General features: G+C 47.2%; 1 protein-coding gene across 1 annotated transcript in view; it reads left to right on the top strand.

Moving 5' to 3' along the window:
* LOC119432637 (glutathione hydrolase 1 proenzyme) overlaps positions 1 to 18,060 on the top strand; it is a 67,323-nt gene extending 49,263 nt beyond the window's left edge. The window contains exons 6-7 of the mRNA XM_037699796.2: positions 5,011 to 5,198; positions 17,713 to 18,060. Coding sequence (XP_037555724.2) covers positions 5,011 to 5,198; positions 17,713 to 18,040 — 516 coding nt within the window. The 3' untranslated portion in view covers positions 18,041 to 18,060. The remainder of the gene's footprint in view (positions 1 to 5,010; positions 5,199 to 17,712) is intronic.
* The last annotated feature ends 424 nt before the right edge of the window (positions 18,061 to 18,484 follow it).

Here is an 18,484-nt window from a genome sequence, read left to right as displayed (position 1 = left end):
ATTCTGCGAAACAAATACTAATAAATATTTACGACACTAATTATATAGATTTTAACCCAAATACTATTGGTTTTTTTTTCCTTTTATAAACTTGCTCTCCATGCCAAAAATAAAGGTAAACAATTTCAATATATTTTTTGTGTGGAAATGCGGATATTGCACGGAAATTTGTGGCGACACTGCATTACGACCGAAGTTAAACTCAGCAAAGCATGTCACGCAGGTCTCTATGAGAACACACAGAAAATAAACAACAGAAATATGAAACGCACACCGTGACACTACTGTTTCATCTCTGTACCTGGAAAAGAGAACGCATATTTGTCGGCGTTATGTCGAAGACGGCCATCTAACTGCTCGGCTGGCAATCAATTGGCGTTTTTGCTTGCTACTAAACCATACAGCTCGTCGGCATGCCGGCAGAGGTGTCTGACCGAGATAATTGAACCTGCAAGGCTTCCGTTATATATTTTTCTTGCGCTTTTTTCCTTTTTTTATGTGTGCAGGGCAGAGGCCGAGGACTCGCGTTGCATCAACATTCTATTTGATGGCTTCCCTATAGAGCCGTTGTTTTGCATGTTTTAGTTCGGGCTACAAAAAGGTTTCTAGAATATAATTTGCAAAACATTTGTGAATATATCGGTAAAGTCTTCGTTTGCTGTGTGGAATATAGAAAGGTACGAGTGCATTAAAATTAGAAAATGGTACAGCCGTGGCGTGATAAGAAATTCGAAACACTGCAGGAGCGGCAATACTGATGCTACCGAGTGCATTACAGAGGAAGGCTTTTTTTTTTTTTAATGTTCGGTATACAACTGAAAGTCCATTTCCAAATAACGTGTGACCAATTTAACGAAATCAATTTTTATAAATTCTGCCAGTTCCCCGAAATGAAATCTGTCGAAACAGCGGAGCTGTGGTCGTTCTGTTTCTGCGATTGTTGCGTGTGTTTCTTTTTTTTTTTTTCGCTGCGGTAGTCTTCGTTTTAGACCGAAGGAACGACAACAGCACCGCTGTTTCGACAGATTTCACCTCGTGGAACTGGCTGCATTTTATTAGTGAGGCATGAACGTCAAGGTGCGACCAAAAGGTGTCCCTCAAAACATCTCATTTCTTCTTAGGTGTGAGACAGTGGGACAAAAATTAGTAAGATAATACGCACCGCAGTTTAAGGTGCACAACAGCTGATTTGACGAAACTTACGACGTACGTGGGAAAAATAGACCACACTCTGGCGTTCTGGACGGGTTTCGAGGCGACAGCGCTGGCAACTCCACTAACCGCGGTGGCAAGCGCAAGTGACGCCTTGAAAATTTTCCGTCTTCATGAGTGAGGCGCCGCAGTCTCGCGCCACGTTTCAAGGCATCGCAGTAGCAGAAAACCACCACCCGCATACGGGCATCCAAGCCTGTGACGGCAGGCGCCACTAAAAGTTACCACGTACCAAAGGATCACGAATTGTCCGGCAACCTTGTGGGCCTATTCCTACCCAAAAGGCACAAGGCCCCAGAGAGAGGGAGGGGCGTCTTCAGAAGAGGTTGGCTTGCCGAGGCTAGGGGAATCACATGACGCTCCCTGCTAGTTTTTTCCTTCCTGCGTGTCTAGGCACCTCACCGGAAAAACCACTGGGGTTGCCTTTTAATATATGTACATTTTTAAATTTATTAAACGTCTTTCTCTCTCTCTCTGGATGTGGCTTGGCGGCGGCTGCTGAGTTGCTACTGCTTCGGCGCATGCGCGGCTAGGCGAGGTTGAGCCCGGTGGTGCGCAGCTGTGGCTTGGTTGTTGCTAGGCAACGGCGCAGAGTTTTCTGCGGACTTCGGACTTTTCTCCTCCAGCTTTAACAGCTTCGCTGTTAAAAATCTGAATTTAGGTTCTGACTGATTCATCAGCTTGCTCGTGCTTTTGGAATGTTGCAGCCACACGAAAAAAGATTGGTCCCTCCTATCAGAGTGTGCACGATCTCGAACTTGACCACTTACCTTCAGGTAGTCTAGAAAGTTCGATGACAACCCTGTAAATAAGGGATAACCCGATAGCCCCTGCATTGAATTCGGTGACCACCACTAATTTTACTGAAATTCTGAGAGCATCACCTCGCCCAGGTAAGCTGTTTGTTGTTTGTTCTCACGTCTTTTTCTTTCTTTGTGCCACTTCCCTGCGCACAGCCACATAACCGCGCCACAACCATGTAACAATATAGCTTAGCATGATGTACTACCAAATCTAGCACACTCAATTATGATGTTATAGTTAACATTACCGTATGTCATTCTGCATCGCACAGACGGCGCCTGACAATAGTTTGCACGATTGCTGATGTTTCACATGCGCCACCATTGCGATAACACGACATAGACGGACGCCCCCAATGCAAGCCTGCATTGGCTCGATGATATTCCAGGCACCGCTCCAGGCTAGAAAAACTCGTTACCGTTTAAACAGAGGTCGTATGTTTAGTGGTATTTGCAGGACTCTGGTGTGAGTTAGTTGGTTCATGGTCTTGAAGCAAACTTTGACCAGCGAGAAGAAAACGAGACGAAAGACGAGGAACACGAAGAAATAGCGCTCGCCTGTGTTTCTTCGTCATTCGTCTCGTTTTCTTCGCGCTGGTCAAAGTTTGCTTCAAGATTTAGTTCACGGGGCACACGCGCGGGGCAGTATTTTACGACCTGCAGAGGCGACTTAGAAAATAGAAGCAAGCACTTCATTTCCTTTCGCGGGTGATCACACGCTTTCTACGGAGTTCCTATGGAAACCACTGTTCCTCCCATCCCCTTTTACAAAAGCGACAAGGAGCAATGCACAGCGTCGTGTCTTGTGCTCTCTAATGAAGAGAACGCTTGTACAAAGCAAGCACCGCTTCGTATTCTTTTCCGGCGACCGAACGGTACCGGCGCAAAGTGAACGCGGTACATGATGGTACCGTCAGCTACCAGCGAGACCAACTTAGGCAGAAATACTCTTACAGAAAAGATGTGCGCAAACTTCTTTCTGTCAACAGCCGAGGCCGCGAGGGCACTAAACAAGTGACGTTGGCGACGACTAGGGAGCCTATATATGCAACGCCGTTTTAAAACGGCACTTGAATGTAGGCTCCCTAGCGAGGACTTGTTCACGGACGCCGAACAGCACTCCGTATGCGTGATAAACGCTTTGTGCAATCTGTTGATTTTACATAAATGTTTTATGTAGCCCATTTTCGTCGCGGAAAGCCGTCCGATGTTCAGGCAGCAGCTGTTAGTTTTCTCTACCGCTTGCTCCTGGTGTCAGTGTACTGCAGAAGTCAGGAGCAGAAGCCACCAGCAGCGTTTGTCCGTCTCCGTTTCGCACGTAGACACCTGTAAATCGCAGGACACAAATCTAGCGCGCTGTCAGCGTCCTTTACATATTGCTGCGTTCCACCCGGCACAGTGTCTTTGATTGCGTTCTTTAAGCCATCCGTGCAACCATCCTCCATACACAATCCGTGAAACCACTTTCCAAACCCACATTAACACCGGCTAATGAATGGGATAATGCCAGGAGGAAGCTGGGGAGTAAAATATTACAGGTATATCTATCAATTAGGCAGAGGACACGCGCGTAATCGTAGCTTCCGTAGCCTTTCGGCATGAAGAGTTCATTGTAATTTTAACTGGGATTACAATGAAATGACAATGACCTACCAACACGCCCAAACTTCTTCCCTGCTAGATGAAGAGTTCAACTTGCTGCTTGCTTAGTTTCTGGTAGAAGTTTGGGAAACAGGAAACAGTCTGCTAGCGCTAGGTCCGGAGAATTCGGTGGGTGGGTCACAACGGGAGTGGGATATTTTACTAAATAGCTGCGGGCAAGGAGCGACATGTGAACCAACTCATTGTCATCATGCAACATCGAAGTCTGGTTTTGCCACAATTCAGGTCTCTTACTGCACACAGAATTCCTCAAATGCGCTTGAATTCCTTGGTAGACTTCCGTGTCTACCATCTGACAACGTGGTACAAATTCCTGATGGACAATGCCTTCGCAGTCAAAAAACACAACCAACATCACCTTGATCTTTGACCGACTCATGCGTGCATTTTTGGACGAGGAGAGTCTTTGCCCACCCACTGCGAAGACTACACCGTCGTTTCAGTATCATAGCCATAAACCCACGTCTCATCGCCTGCTATGATGTTCTTAAGGAGAAATAGAGAAAAAAATTATTAAAATAAAGGTACACCGCAGGGTCCATTGTCACTTTGGCACCAATTCGGCGAACAGCTTGTGCACGTGCTCACTTCAGCGGCTGTAGCTCGCCAACTAACGGTCAGAGCGAAACACCGCAAATGGCAGTTTGTTGTCTAAACCTGCCGCTCCGTGCGCTCAGTAGCCGCTGCGCGCTCCCTCTTCCGGTTGGTGCGCTACTTAAAAAGTTCGGTTTCTTTTTGAACACACCTTATAATACCGCCGGTTGCGGTTTCAATAAAAGCAGAGTTGGAAGCAGCGTATCGTTTTGTGCATTCGTTATAGTCAGGCGTCTCCACGTTCCGTCATTTCACACTAAATAACGTGAGTCTCATACTGCGAAAGTGTGTCGTAAAATTCATCTACGTTAATACCTCTGTCTAATCGTCGACGCATTGCTAATCTTTAGCGTAATCGCATGTTCTTTTACAGCACCCTTCGATCATGCACCCTACATCGTACCCTCAGCAGCGTATCTCTTACCGCACCAGTCATCCGCATGCAAGTCACACTCCCGCGTGCCCAAGCTGCTCGTTTTATGCCTCGTTCCTTCATTGACTGCCAAAGACTGTAACGGCATTTCTCTGAAATTGTCATCACTTACCCGTCCTCAATCTAACAGCGTGTGATTGATCACCTTGTATATAGTTGATGATGTGCAAATTTAGAATATACATAAGCCAACCCCACACATAATATAAAACCCCCTCGTGGGGTCGTTGAGGACTGAGCGGAACAGAAATTTGACGAAAGTGAAGGATTACTATAGCGGACGACTGGTTCATTCTGTCTGGACAGGTACTGAAGAACATCTCCTCTTCCTCGTTCCTGTCTGAGGTACGCTCGAAGATCAAAGAATACCCGGTAAGCGACCACCGCTACTACGGGCTGCGCTACCAAGGCAGAGAGAGCCACAGCTCGAGTCAGTTTGTCATCATCATGCCGGACGGCGACGCGCTGGCTGTAATGAGCACCCTCAACAGAGAGTAAGCACTTTACGATGTTTAGGCCGTGGTACTCGCTACAAAAGAAAATCGACGAACCATATGTCTCGCATGTTGGCCTAAGAACCGCAACTTGTTTTCGGTCTTTCATGCCCGCAGACAGTTGCACATTTTATGGATACTAATGGGGCTTTCTAGATGCCACAATGATGCTGATGCTGCTGGGACTTATATTGCATCGTAAAACCGAAAGTGCAAAAAAAAAAAAAAAACACGGACAAAGTTGAAAGTACACGAAAAGCAAATACTAACTCGGGTTACAGGATAGAATAGTGCTCGAAAACGTTTAAGGCGTCAATAATACAGACAACAGAGCTTCAGCTAGCGAGAAACGTAGGAAAAATTCAGAGCCCTAGCTTCCACTACTGTGAAGATTGAAGCCAGCGAAGCTGTGACTATGATGGGCCTGGTGTAGTGAATACTGCTCCCACGATGAGAATGGGCGTATCATCGTTGAGCATCACCCAACCGAACACGTCTGTCATGAACGTTTCGATGTCTTTCGTAGGTGTTGCACGGGGAATGTACAAAGTCGCGATCACCGCACCGTCCAAGCGTTTTGTTAAAGACAGCTACGCCAATTGCGGTGCGCACACAAGCGTTATAGCACTCACGTGGTTGCCAGGGTGATCTACGTCACTAATAGAAAAGCAAACGTAAGATCCAGTGAAGACCGCAATATAATGCACACTTTTTTTACAATCCTAAGTTTGAAAACGCCGCCAACCCAGCGTTTTCATACGACTCCACGAGGTGGCGCGACGTATCCGAAACATGGCGCGAAATCAAGATGAACTAGAGCACTGCACGGGCCAATTTTGTCAGCCCTGGCCCGGCCCGGGCGCGTTGTTACGTTGCGCTGCCTGCCCGAGCCCGCCCGAAAGTTTTATGGTGAGACCCGGGCCCTGAAATAATTTGCGTTACCCGCCCGGCCCGGCCCGCCACCCCTTTACCTCAGGCCCGAGCCCGGCCCGGCCCGACTCGAAACCGGCCCGAGACCGAATAAGACCACCGAGCGGCATTAAAAAAATAAAATAAAGAAGAGAATGAAAGTAATTTATTCTTAAGGCATAAATACATGTCATATGCAATTATGAACACCATTTGAGCGGTCTGAACGCAAATACCAGCGCGCAAAGTAGTAGGAATGACAGTGCCGAGGAGTATCGCCAGCAGTTTCCAACGGCGCATTCTTGATGCGGCCCAATCCACTTCTATCGCCCCGCCGCCACAGTATTTTTCCACGTCGGGCGCCTCACTGCAAAGCATGCGCCGCCCCAGCCGCTCGTCCCACTCAACCGTATTCTAGTAGACTATAGCCGAAGTGCAGCCACGGCCACTGATCTCCACGCCACGACAGGTCCTGAGCGCAGCGCATGGATAGAGTAAATGGAGAAAGAAAGCTTCTCGTTCCTCCATGGTGCAGCGTAATGCACTGCTGCTAGGCGGCTGTTTGAGAACATACGTGCAATCATGGATGGACGCAGTGCCATATTTCAGCCGCGTGACGAATTATCTTATCTTACCAGTCATCGTTTTACCAATTCGCCTTTCAAGAATCTGGAAGTGGCGAACGCGCTTTCACTGCGCTGAAAGCATTAATTACATTGATTTAGGTAAGCAATACAAGGGCGTCCTTTGGTTTGAGGCGACTTCGGTCTTTCTGTAATTTTACATTCTGTTCAAACAGCGCAAAATACGACGGAAGAAGAAAAGGCAAGTACACAGGAGTTGCACTGCTAGCTTCCAGCTGCGCCGGGGCAACATTTTAAAAATTTTTTTATTCACAAATTCTCCAGTTTGCTTACAGAAAACCACAAGGGTCAGGACTAAAGGCGCTAGCATGCGCCTGACTGAGGCCCTGACCCCTGTACAATCTGCGCTCCAGCGACGCAATCAGGACAGCGTAAGAATGAAGAGAAAAGGGACAAAGAAAGGGGGGGACAAGGAATTCATCAGACAAGTTCGAGAAAAGGAATTATACATGCAATCTAAGAAAAACAAGCACAACGATGTGCAACCATAAAAAAAAAAACACCATGAGCAACACAGTTTGGGCGAGTAATAAAAAACGTAATGAACCATATTTGTAGTACTGCTATTCCAGTTCTTGACGTCACAATTTGCTACAGTACGCATTCGGGAACAAATATAGGAAACAGGAAACAAAAAACAGCCATAGTTCATAGTTCCTTACTATGTCTTACATATAAAAGCGCTACAGTATTCATTGGGCTCAAACTAGCATGAATAAACATTTAGAGCGTAAAAACACACATAATCCACATGAATACCGCACATCACACCAACGAGCTATGTTCGGTAACATATATTTCTTTTATACAATTTTATTGAAGACGATTGCTTTATTAGGTCTAACATTTCCTTGTTTTCATTTAGGAGCTTAGGAATTTTATACCTCAAGCTTTGCATCCCATCATTTGTTCTAATCTTAGGTAGTTTATAGCTATTCACACGAAAGTGGCGGTCTGTGGTCGTTTGAAGATAGATAGACTCAAAATTTACCCAGTTTTCTTTAATCTGCCTGAACTTATAAAGTGAGAGCTTCTCTGTATAAAGATGATTTGGTGGAACTAATTTATACCTCATTTTATATGGAGATGTGGTATCATTGAAGCGGACGCGTTCAAGAGCACGAACAGCTCTCTTCTGTAAAACCTCTAGTTTATTTAAATTGGTCGTCGTTGTAGAGCCCCATATCAGTAAGCAGTATTGTATATGGGAGTGAGTTATTGCATGATATATAACCGGTTTTAATCTGTTTGGAATTAAAGAACCTATTTTCCATAGTGCGCCAATTGTTCGAGATAGCTTACTTTGGAGATGGGATATGTGGTTATTCCACGATAAATATTCCTGAAAAAATACACCTAGGAACTTTATACTGCTCGTCTTTTCAAGCACTGCGTCTTCAAAACACAGGTTGAAACTATTATGTATATGCGAGTTTCGAGCTCTGAAGATGACATATTTCGTTTTACTTATATTCAAATGCAACTCATTTGCATCTAACCATAGTGATAATTCTCTTAGCCATATATTAGCTTTTAATTCGGCCTCTTCCAAATTTTTACTATGGAAAAATACATTTGTATCGTCGGCGAAAAGTACTATCTCCTCAGTATGGGGTATGTTACAGATGTCATTCACATATAAAAGAAATAAAAGGGGACCTAATATCGAGCCTTGTGGTACTCCCGTTGTGATTATGTTGTAATCTGAAGAACAGCTGTTTAATGTCACGTACTGTTTGCAATTTTCTAGATAACTTTTGAAGATAAGAATGAAGATTTTTCATATTTTTCAGATTCGAGACGCGCGAGGATAACTCGCTGTACGTTACATGCACACCACTAGAAAGTCCGAGCCCGTCCCGGGCCCGCGTCGAAATACCCGAGCCTGGCCCGGGCCCGCGTCATAATACCCGAACCCGGCCCGGGCCCGGGTCAAAAACCGCATGCCATGCCCGAGCCCGGCCCGAGCCCGTGAAAAAACTGCCCTACCCGGCCTGACCCGGCCCACGGGCCGGGCAGGGCTCGGGCTTTCGGGTAAGCCCGAGCCCGTGCAGTGCTCTAAGATGAACCTCAGCTAGAAAGGCAAAAGAGATAGGGATAAGACAAGGACGTACAGGCCAGTTACAGTAACGTCGGTGATATATAGAATGGCAATGCAAGCCACAAAATTAGAACTGTCGATGTGGTTGGAGAAAAACGATGTACTGGGGGAACTACAGAATGGGTTCAGGCCAGGAAGACGCTTTGATGATAATATGTTTGTAACTTACTCAGTAGATAGAGATTTCAGTAGCTCAGAATAGACCGTTATCGATAGCATTTCTAGACATTAAAGGACAACGTAGACAGGGAATTGTTATGGGATATTCTTAAGCACGAAGGCATAGATGACGATTTCGTGGAGCTGCTGAGGGAGATATATAGACACAACCGAGTAAAAGTTGTATGGGAAGGTCGAAAAGGTAATGAAGTGCTGGAAATTCGCCAAGCACTGAAGCAAGGATGTCCTCTGTCTGCATTGTCGTTCATGCTTTATGTTAAGCGCATAGAAAGAGGACTGGAAAGCAGTGAATTAGGGTTTGATTTATCCTACATGCTTAATGGACAAATGGTGCAACAGAAGGTCCCTGGACTGATGTATGCGGACGACATAGTGCTACTAGTGGACAATAGAAGAGATTTACAGACACTTGCGAATATCTGTGGAAACGCAGCGACAAATCTAGGCCTTAAGTATAGCACAGAGAAATCAGGAATTATGATCTTTAATGAAGAGACGAGTATTTACGTGGTGTCAATTCAACAAGGCATACCCATAGTCAAGCAATATAAGTACCTAGGCGTATACATAAACGAAGGAAAGACTTTCTCAAGCATCCATCAAGATAACCTCAAAATAAAGGGGAAGCGGAATGCAGCAATAATTAAACACAGAGCACTGTGGGGCCACAATAAATATGAGGTGGTGCATGGAATCTGGAAAGGAGTAATGGTGCCAGCGCTAACGTTCGCAAATGCAATTCTATGCTTAAAATCGGATATCTTGTCGGGGTTGGAAGTTAACAAAGATCAGCAGGCCGGTTGGCTTTGGGAGCCCACGGTAATACCACAAATGAGGCAGTGCAGGGTGACATGGGTTGGGCCTCTTTTGAAGTCAGAGAAGCACAGAGCAAAATTAGTTTTGAAGAAAGACTCAGGAACATGGATGAAAATAAATGGGCGGCTAAAGTGCACAAGTATCTGTATCGCAAAAGCGTGGACACAGAATGGAGGAAGAGGTCAAGAAAGTTGGCAACCAAGTACAGGATAACTCTAACTGTAAAGACACAGCCAGGAGTCATCTGAAAGAAAGTGAGAGAAATAGAGACAGTGAATTGGATGCAAAGAATGGAAACCGAAAGGACACACACAATAGATATTTAAAAGAATGAGAAGAAAGAAATTAGAAGGGAAAATGTGTACTTATATTTACTAAGTACAGATTTACTAAGTACTGATAAATCTGTACTTTCGCATTTTAGTGCGACAAATATGGACACTACAGGTGCATTTTTGCCGTCGCCGTGATGTTCCGTATAAAGTCCAAGGGCGATTACACGTTCGCCGAGCGCCGCATGCTGTATGTGCTATTTAAAGCGTGCGAGGGGAGGCGACCATCGCGGCTCAATATGGCACTCGCAAGGAAGGAAAGCGGGGAGGAAGTGCGCCGTCTTCCGTCGCACGTGAGTCACGGGGAGATGGTAGGAGGAGGGGGGGGGGGGGGGGGGTTACTCAGTCAGCAACAGCCTATTGCGCGGCCACGCGCGGTGGCGCGGGCTCTATCTTGAAAGCAATCTGCTGGAGGCAGAGTCTAGGTGCGCCGACGGCTCATACCTTTTTGCGTGCGGTGTTCTCGCCGCTCAGTTTGCGTTAAAGCGATATACAGCATGAAGGTCACTTCGTTCGCTACTGCTGCCGCGATTCCTCACCACGCCAGCGTTTCGACAGCGAGTGCCCGCGGTCATCGAGTGTGATGTGTTCACGTTTGCCTATGCGCGCTGACACCATTCCTATTTAAATTACTTTGCAAGTTTATACGGGCGATAAAACTACTATCCTTACATCGTATAGCTGTCTACACATTTGCTATCGCAATCGATAGTCCGCCTTTCGGGTGAAACTGCGACTTGTTTGAGGAGGCCACGGCAAAAAATGGCTCAAAATTTTACCCCGCATAATAAAGGCACCCCCCAACTTGGCGCATAGTTTTCGAAAAAAAAAGGGCTTTCATTATGCGAGTACTACACTGGCGCAACGGGGGGCCATTCGGGTGTTGTAACCCCCCCCCCCACCACGCGTCCAGCTACATCAGTCCAACGTGTACCTTCAGTGCTTGTTCACATTGTCAGTACAATTCAGGAGCTGGCTTGAGGTCAACTTTTCCTCATTAACAAAAACACTCTATATCACTGTCTTGCATTTTATTCATTCACACAACCTAAGCCACCTCAGATATTTTTTGAACATTTCAAGTAAACACGCGCATCGAGTTCAGAATGCCGTCACGATCAACGATGCCAAACGCTGCAGCGCTACGCGCCGCGGGCGCGCCACGCGGCACGCTTGGAATGAACAAGGGCCGGCACCGCAGCAACAGCGGGTAGCCGAAAAGCGCTGACTCCACGTCCCCGTTACCGGCACGGTAACTCGCCGCATACCGTTTGCCATTCGCGGGCCGCCGTTCGACGGCGGTTTTCCTCGCGAACGCGAGATTTCCTTGCCGTAGAGAGGATGACACCGGGACCCATTAGTGCGGTAGCCTCACCGCCACCGCCGCCGATCGCTCGACGGCGCCGATATCATCGCTAGGCCTTTTCCGGTTCACTTCAAAGCTAAAACGGACGGCGCTTCGGAATGAATTACCGACGCTCACAAGCCGCAATGTTTTCTTACCGTTGTTATCGCTCTTCGCAATAATTGTACACAAAGAAGAAAATACGCTTATATTAGCGTCGCCGTCGGCTGCGATGCGAGCACAGCCGAGCCGGTCGTCTCCCGTCGGTAGCCGTGCACTGCAGCTGATCTCGACAAGTATCGGAGCTCTCGTTCATGTTTAACCTTTGACAGTGGATATTGTTCTTCAAAAAATGTACAATTTACGCATCACTTTATCTAGGGAAAATTAGTTTGCTTGGAACAGAAGCTGCAGCCCACGTTTTCGTCGCCGGTGGCGGAGGCACATAGCTTCGCAGTCGTCGATTGGCCCGTTGATCGTGCTGCGGGCGGTGCGCCGGCCGAACTGCCGTCTACTTTGGACACCTCTCGCGCGGCAGACGTTCTACGGTACTGGAGGCCGGTTCGCCGTCGGTATATGTGCCACTAGCGTGGACGTGCCTTAACCGGAAGTAGGCAGTGTTTTGAGAAGCGCGTTGGCGATGAGGTATGTCACGTGACATTTGGAGAAGCACTCGGCGAGGAGAGGAGACCTGCCGACGAGGAGAGTAGCGAAGGAAAGAGCGAAACGAGCGAGGGCCGTTTTTCGACCATCAAACGCGTGTAACTCCGCTATTACGGCACCATTTCGCAAAATTCTTGCGGCTACATGTTCGTTGTATACTCGTGCACAACTGCAACTCCACAACTAAATATCGACCTCTGGGTAGTTTAGGGGCCCTTTAAATTACTTGAGTAAAACGCTGAAGAAATAAACATCGTCATCATTCTTGGTGTCATTACTGGTATAATTATTAGGCATTTTATTTGCGGCAGTATGCAAGGAATTGCATACTATATTGAATTGCATAGGTATCACGAGCCAGCGCTGAGAAATAAGTTGTGACTGGGACGCGCGCTCGGCAAGAGGCGGGCGCTGAAGTAGAAGTAGAGGCTGAGTTTTTGCACGCCATCTTATACAGTTGTATGTCTCGCCGACGCCGGGTACATCTTCAATTGTCTTTTCGTGACAAAACTGGTGGAGGTGCGGGGTACGGTTCATCCGATGCCACACGCCCCTCCTGGTAGCAGGAGTACCAGTCCTATATTAGTGAACACACCTGCTCACCGGGCCAGCAGGAGAATCCGAGGATTGCCTCCGCAGCTTTATCATCTCCTCGCAAGAAGATCGACGCCCCCACGGACCGGTATGGAAGGAACGTCGACGTCTCTACCGACCATTGTGCAAGGTACGGCCACAACGGCAACTCAGTACCTGCTGCAGAATCTCCGAGTGCCGAAAGTGTTCCACGGGGATATCTTCGAGGATGTAGAAGACTGGTTAGCCCAGTTTGAGCGCGCTGCCGAGATAAACGAATGGAGCGACGCGGCGAAGTTGAGAAACGTCTACTTCAGCTTGGAGGACGGTGCTCGCACTTGGTACGAGAACCGAGAATGGCTCATCAAATCGTGGCTCGAGTTCGGCCGTGCTTTGCTGGAGACCTACACCAATGCTGATCGCCGCGAACGAGCCGTACGGGCACTCCAATCCCGCATTCATCTGCCGAATGAGAGCGTGACGTCGTACGTCGAGGATATGACGCACCTCTTTCGTCGGGTGGACCCAACCATGTCGGAGGAAAAGAAGCTGCGCCATCTAATGCGGGGAGTTAAAGACTGGCCTTGTTCGAAGCCCGCCGAAGACCGTGGCTGAATTCTTGACCGAAGCCACCACAATGGAAAAGATGCTACACCAGCGCTCAGCTTTCCATGAAAGGCAATTGAACGCTACTTCACCTTCGGGCCAAAGCTCAGCTCCGTATGGCAGGCAGGCGAACGCTGCTTCCCTGACGGACGCGATTGCCTTTGGAAACGTGGATGTTCTCCGAGACCTTATCCGCTCTGTGGTGCGTGATGAGCTTCCACGGATCAGCTGCCCGCCTCAGCCCACGCTGGGTTCCATTTCTGCCCTCGTGAGAAATGAAGTGCATGCAGCAAGCGATCCAAGGTCCCGTTCCAAGCAGTAATGCGCCGCCTGTGACAGCACAGTTGCAGCGGCCGTCGTATGCGCAAGTTTTGGGGCGAGTCCCTGTCGCCGCTCCGACCCATTTCGTCCCCGCCACGTCTTACGCCGCGTCATACGTCCCGCCGCTCCCATCAGTGCAACCGATCCAACGTATGGAGGATCGGCGCCCGCTCGAAAGGAAATCTGACGTCTGGCGTAGCCCGGACAGAAGGCATCTGTTCTATCACTGTAGAGAAGTCAGTCACGTATAACGCGAATGTCCATACCGCCGCCTCGGACGGCAAGGTTCTGCCGCGGATTCACCAAGGCCCAGATATGGCGAAAGGCCTAGTGCGATTGAAGAATACCGGAACTAGCAGAGTATGCCTCTGAAAAGATACATGTTATCTGAAATGATATTAAAGATACATTATCTGAAAAGATACATGTTGCACATTTGTTTTGCTACATTGTAATTCTATATCCTAACAGATGAAAAAAAAATTATGGAGTTTTACGTGCCAAAACAACGATCTGATTATGAGGCACGCCGTAGTGGCGGACTCCGGAATAACTTGAAGCCCCTGGGTTTCTTTAACGTGTACCTGAATCTAAGCACACGGGTGTTTTCGCCCCCATCGGGATGTGGCCGCCGTGGCCGGGATTCAATCCCGCGACCTCGTGCTCAGCAGCCCAACACCGTAGCCACTAAGCAACCACGGCGGGTGCCAAGAGATGAATGATTCACATGTTGTACGTATGCTGCCATGTGAGTACCTTCAGGCACATTCAAGCTGTATGTCGCAGCTTTTCGCCTAGAGGACCCCCAACAATGACGACGGCATGACGAGAGATGACGAAGCTGGAATGCCGACGATACAATGACCATGACGGCATCACGACCACATACCCGGTATACACCGGCATATGAGGTATTGTCACGTTGTAGTGTCTGAAGAACACAGAAGCAAAAAGTGTATTGCGAAACGAACTCTTTATTGGGCGAGCCTGTGCCCAGAAAAACAGGCTACACTCAAAGCACAACGATTGCGGCGAACACGGTCGGCGATCATCGGAATCTGATCTGCGGGTCAAACACATCGCCTTTTACAGCGAAGCTGTACATAGCTAGGTTCTGACCAAAAGTGCGTGCGTCCACAGTGTGTGTAGAAAAAAGTCGCCTCGACAAAATTGAATCCACAATAGCCTGCTGCGCACCGGCGGTGTTCCATGGCTCAGGTGTGGATGGCGGAGTAATAAAGCGTCATTGTGTACCCACCAATGCCTATACCTCGTTTTATTGTGACATCGCTATAGCGACGTTATCAGCAGTTGTACTTTGGTCTTGTTATGGTCAGGACGCGCGTAGTCCGTACTGAAGAAGAACATGCATGGAAAGAGCACCGGCGTGAGCAACCACGTGAATGAGCGCGAAGGCGATGGGAAACCGCTTTAGCCGAACGCGTGTCGTCCGAAGAATCCGTAACATCTGATAGCCGCTCTGGGACCAATGAATAACAATAGCGTGCCAGTGAGGATCGCCTTCGCCAACAGGAGCGGGAGTGGGCGCGAAAGAATCGGTAACCAATTGCAGTACATCACAGTGACCACAAAGCAATGGTTACCATGGTGACAAAGTAAAGAGAGAATAAAAGACGATAAAAACAACGAAGTTATATGTATTCAATCAATATTGCAATTAAACATATATATATATATATATATATATATATATATCAGTAGAGTTATCCGCAAGTACGACTTCGCTGGTCTTGCTTCTTCAGATAGTGGAAGGGCACCGAATTTTTTATATATGACTCGTCGACTGGTTCCAGCGTAATCGCTGGTGCTCTCGTGCTTTCCAGAGAGTACTACTCAATTCACGTCACGCATGCAATCAGATTACACAAGGTTCGGTGGCAACAGACAACGGATAGAACTATCGATAACATTCGGGAAACTTCCGATACATGCAGGCGTCTCCTGCGCTGATCGATTACGTTTAATATTTGTTGGCGGGTGAAAAAGCGGTCACCGGAGCAAGATAAACGAGTACACGTGTCAGCATAGAGGTTTTAAGGAAGAGAGAAAAGATTAAGACATAGAGAAAGTGCTAGATAAATAAATATCTATAGATTACTTGATTAGTTCAAGCAGGCTAGGTGAGTATTTGTCACCACCCCATTTCGAAGGAGATGCTGATAAATGATCATCACCATCGTATTAACGTGATTAACCTTCTTAGCTCACTTCCCCCACTCAAATTTTAATAAAGGTCATTTCATTCCTTGAATGCATAATAGCATTAACGCTGACGTTCATGGTGAGATGGACTTTACCAGAATATTTACCATGAAATTCTTACCCTCTTTAATCCATATTCCTAGGTATTTATACTTTTCAACCCTGGAAATTTCGTTTCCCTGCATTGTGGTCATCTTATCGCAAGCTTCATTCAACAACAAAAGGCCTGATTTCTTTCCACTGAACCTAAAACCTAGAGCAGTCGCCCTCCTATCTACAAGTATCTACCAAGAAGCTCAATAACATTCTGACAATGTGCAAACAAAACAATGACATGCATTTATGTATATATGGAACATGTTTATATATGCTATATGTATCTATGTTAGAAGCCGGGTGTTCTACCTCTGCTGCACGCCACCACTACTGAGCATACCACTGTCGTTGAAAAGAAAAGTGTGCAATCATTGCATCCTACCGGTGCTAACATATGGGACAGGAACTTGGAGGTTTACAAAGAAGCTCGAGAACAAGTTAAGGACCGCACAAAGAGCGATGGAATGAACAATATTAGGCCTAATGTTAAGAGACAGGAAGAGAGCGGTGTAGATCAGAGAGCAAACGGGGATAGCCGATATTCTAGTTGACATTAAGAGGAAAAAATGAAGCTGGGCAGGTCATGTAATGCGCAGGATGGATAACTGGTGGACCATTAGAGTTACAGAAGTTACATTACAGTTACAGTTACCAAGAGAAGGGAAACGCAGTCGAGGACGGCAGAAAACTAGGTGGGTTGATGAAGTTTGGAAATTTGCAGGCGCAAGTTAGAATCAGCTAGCGCAAGACAGGCGTAATTGGAGATCACAGGGAGAGGCCTTCGTCCTGAGGTGGACATAAATATAGGCTGATGATGATGTATATATGTTATATGCATTCTTTGAAGACGTTCCTCCAATTTCACACTGACTCGTTTTTATACGATAGGTTATATGCCAACTTACTTGCCTTTAGCCTTTTTTCCGTGCCTATCATGTAGTACATGGCTGTAACTCGCGCATATCTCATCGTACTACGTAACTATGACACCGACTCCCTCCGCCACATGTATGCTATGCGTGGACGTCCTGTCTCAGGAGACACGAGTCATGCACGAAACACGTCAGGGATTGCGAGAGACTCGAGCATCCCTTCTCCCTCATAACCTCACACACTTCCGCATGAAAGTCACGATTTTCGTGACTTTCGTCTCTGTCTCTCTCTATGATGGAAACGTCTCTCTGTGTATGACGAAAAAAAGAAGTGTCTCAGACTTCTATTGCGCCTAGGCAGGATTATGCCGTGCGCATCATCAGCGCCGGTGGCGGAGCATTTTACGCTTAAATTGTTGTCACAGCTACTGTCCGAAAGCCCAGTAGATTTGTGGCTGCTAGTGATAAACGAAATACTTGTACTTGCATTATTTGTTTGTTACCTTTCTGTGCTTGCTGTAAACGGTTGCTGCTCAAACGTTTCGGGGGTGAGAACCCGTCAAGCTGCCTTATCGGCAGCTTTTTCTTTTAACCCCCCCCCCCCATGTACACTGATACATGAATAAATGATTGATTGATTGAGTACACAGACTAAATACAGATTATTCGAACGTACTTCAAGAATTTTTAGCACTGTAACTTGAGATAGAATTTGAGCACTGCGAAGACTGTTCGTGTCCTTTCGTATTCGTCACATTCCTTTTTGTATTCGTCACATTCCCATCTTTTAAGCAATACGAGATCCTTGACCGATGGTTACCTACCAAATGCAGTTTTGGGGCGCTGGCCATCTCACCGTCGACTGGCGTGATGCTCAACAACGAAATGGACGACTTCGCGAATCCTGGCACCGCGAACACGTTCGGCCTCGTGTCCAGCTCCACCAATTACATCCGGCCCAAGAAACGACCCACATCTTCGATGTCGCCACTCGTGATAACAGACGCCGACGGCAACGTCATCATGGCCACCACGTCCACCGGCGCCTTCTTCATTTGCACCGGACTGACGCAGGTGCGCCTTATAAGGAAGGGGGCAACCGCCGCGAACGAAATGCCTTGGGTGCAGCGCAAGTCAGACAAGTTTTGTGTGTTTTGCTAATTAGATAATTCGTTATTATTAATTAACTTCTCACATATTATAATCAAAGCAGAATTGTCAACCAGAAAATTGTAGGACATCATTAAAAGTTCCCGATCCATCTTTCTGTTGCTGAATACGTGCTACATCGAAGTTATTTCCCGCAAAAGCAAGCGAAAAGTGGCCGCGCGACGTGGCACGTCTCGCATGCATTTGCGGGCTTCTTTCAGACATGGAAAACATTTTATGTAGCACGTATAGAACATTAGAAAGACGCATCGGGAACCTTTGATGATCAGTCGGCTGCTGATAAGGCACTCAGACACCTGCAGACACCAGCCATAGTGAGACGGCTCATTTCTGTCTGCTGTGTCTCGACTCCAGCGGCGCGGAATCATAAATCAGGCTGTTGGCTGGGGAAATCGACCGCCTTATATCTCGATGCACACAAGTCCAACAATAAAT

The sequence above is a fragment of the Dermacentor silvarum genome, chromosome 11, assembly GCF_013339745.2.
Source record: "Dermacentor silvarum isolate Dsil-2018 chromosome 11, BIME_Dsil_1.4, whole genome shotgun sequence".
Taxonomy (NCBI): Eukaryota; Metazoa; Arthropoda; class Arachnida; order Ixodida; family Ixodidae; genus Dermacentor; species Dermacentor silvarum.
Note: the sequence above shows the minus strand (reverse complement) of the source record. Positions and strands in the feature narration are given on the sequence as shown.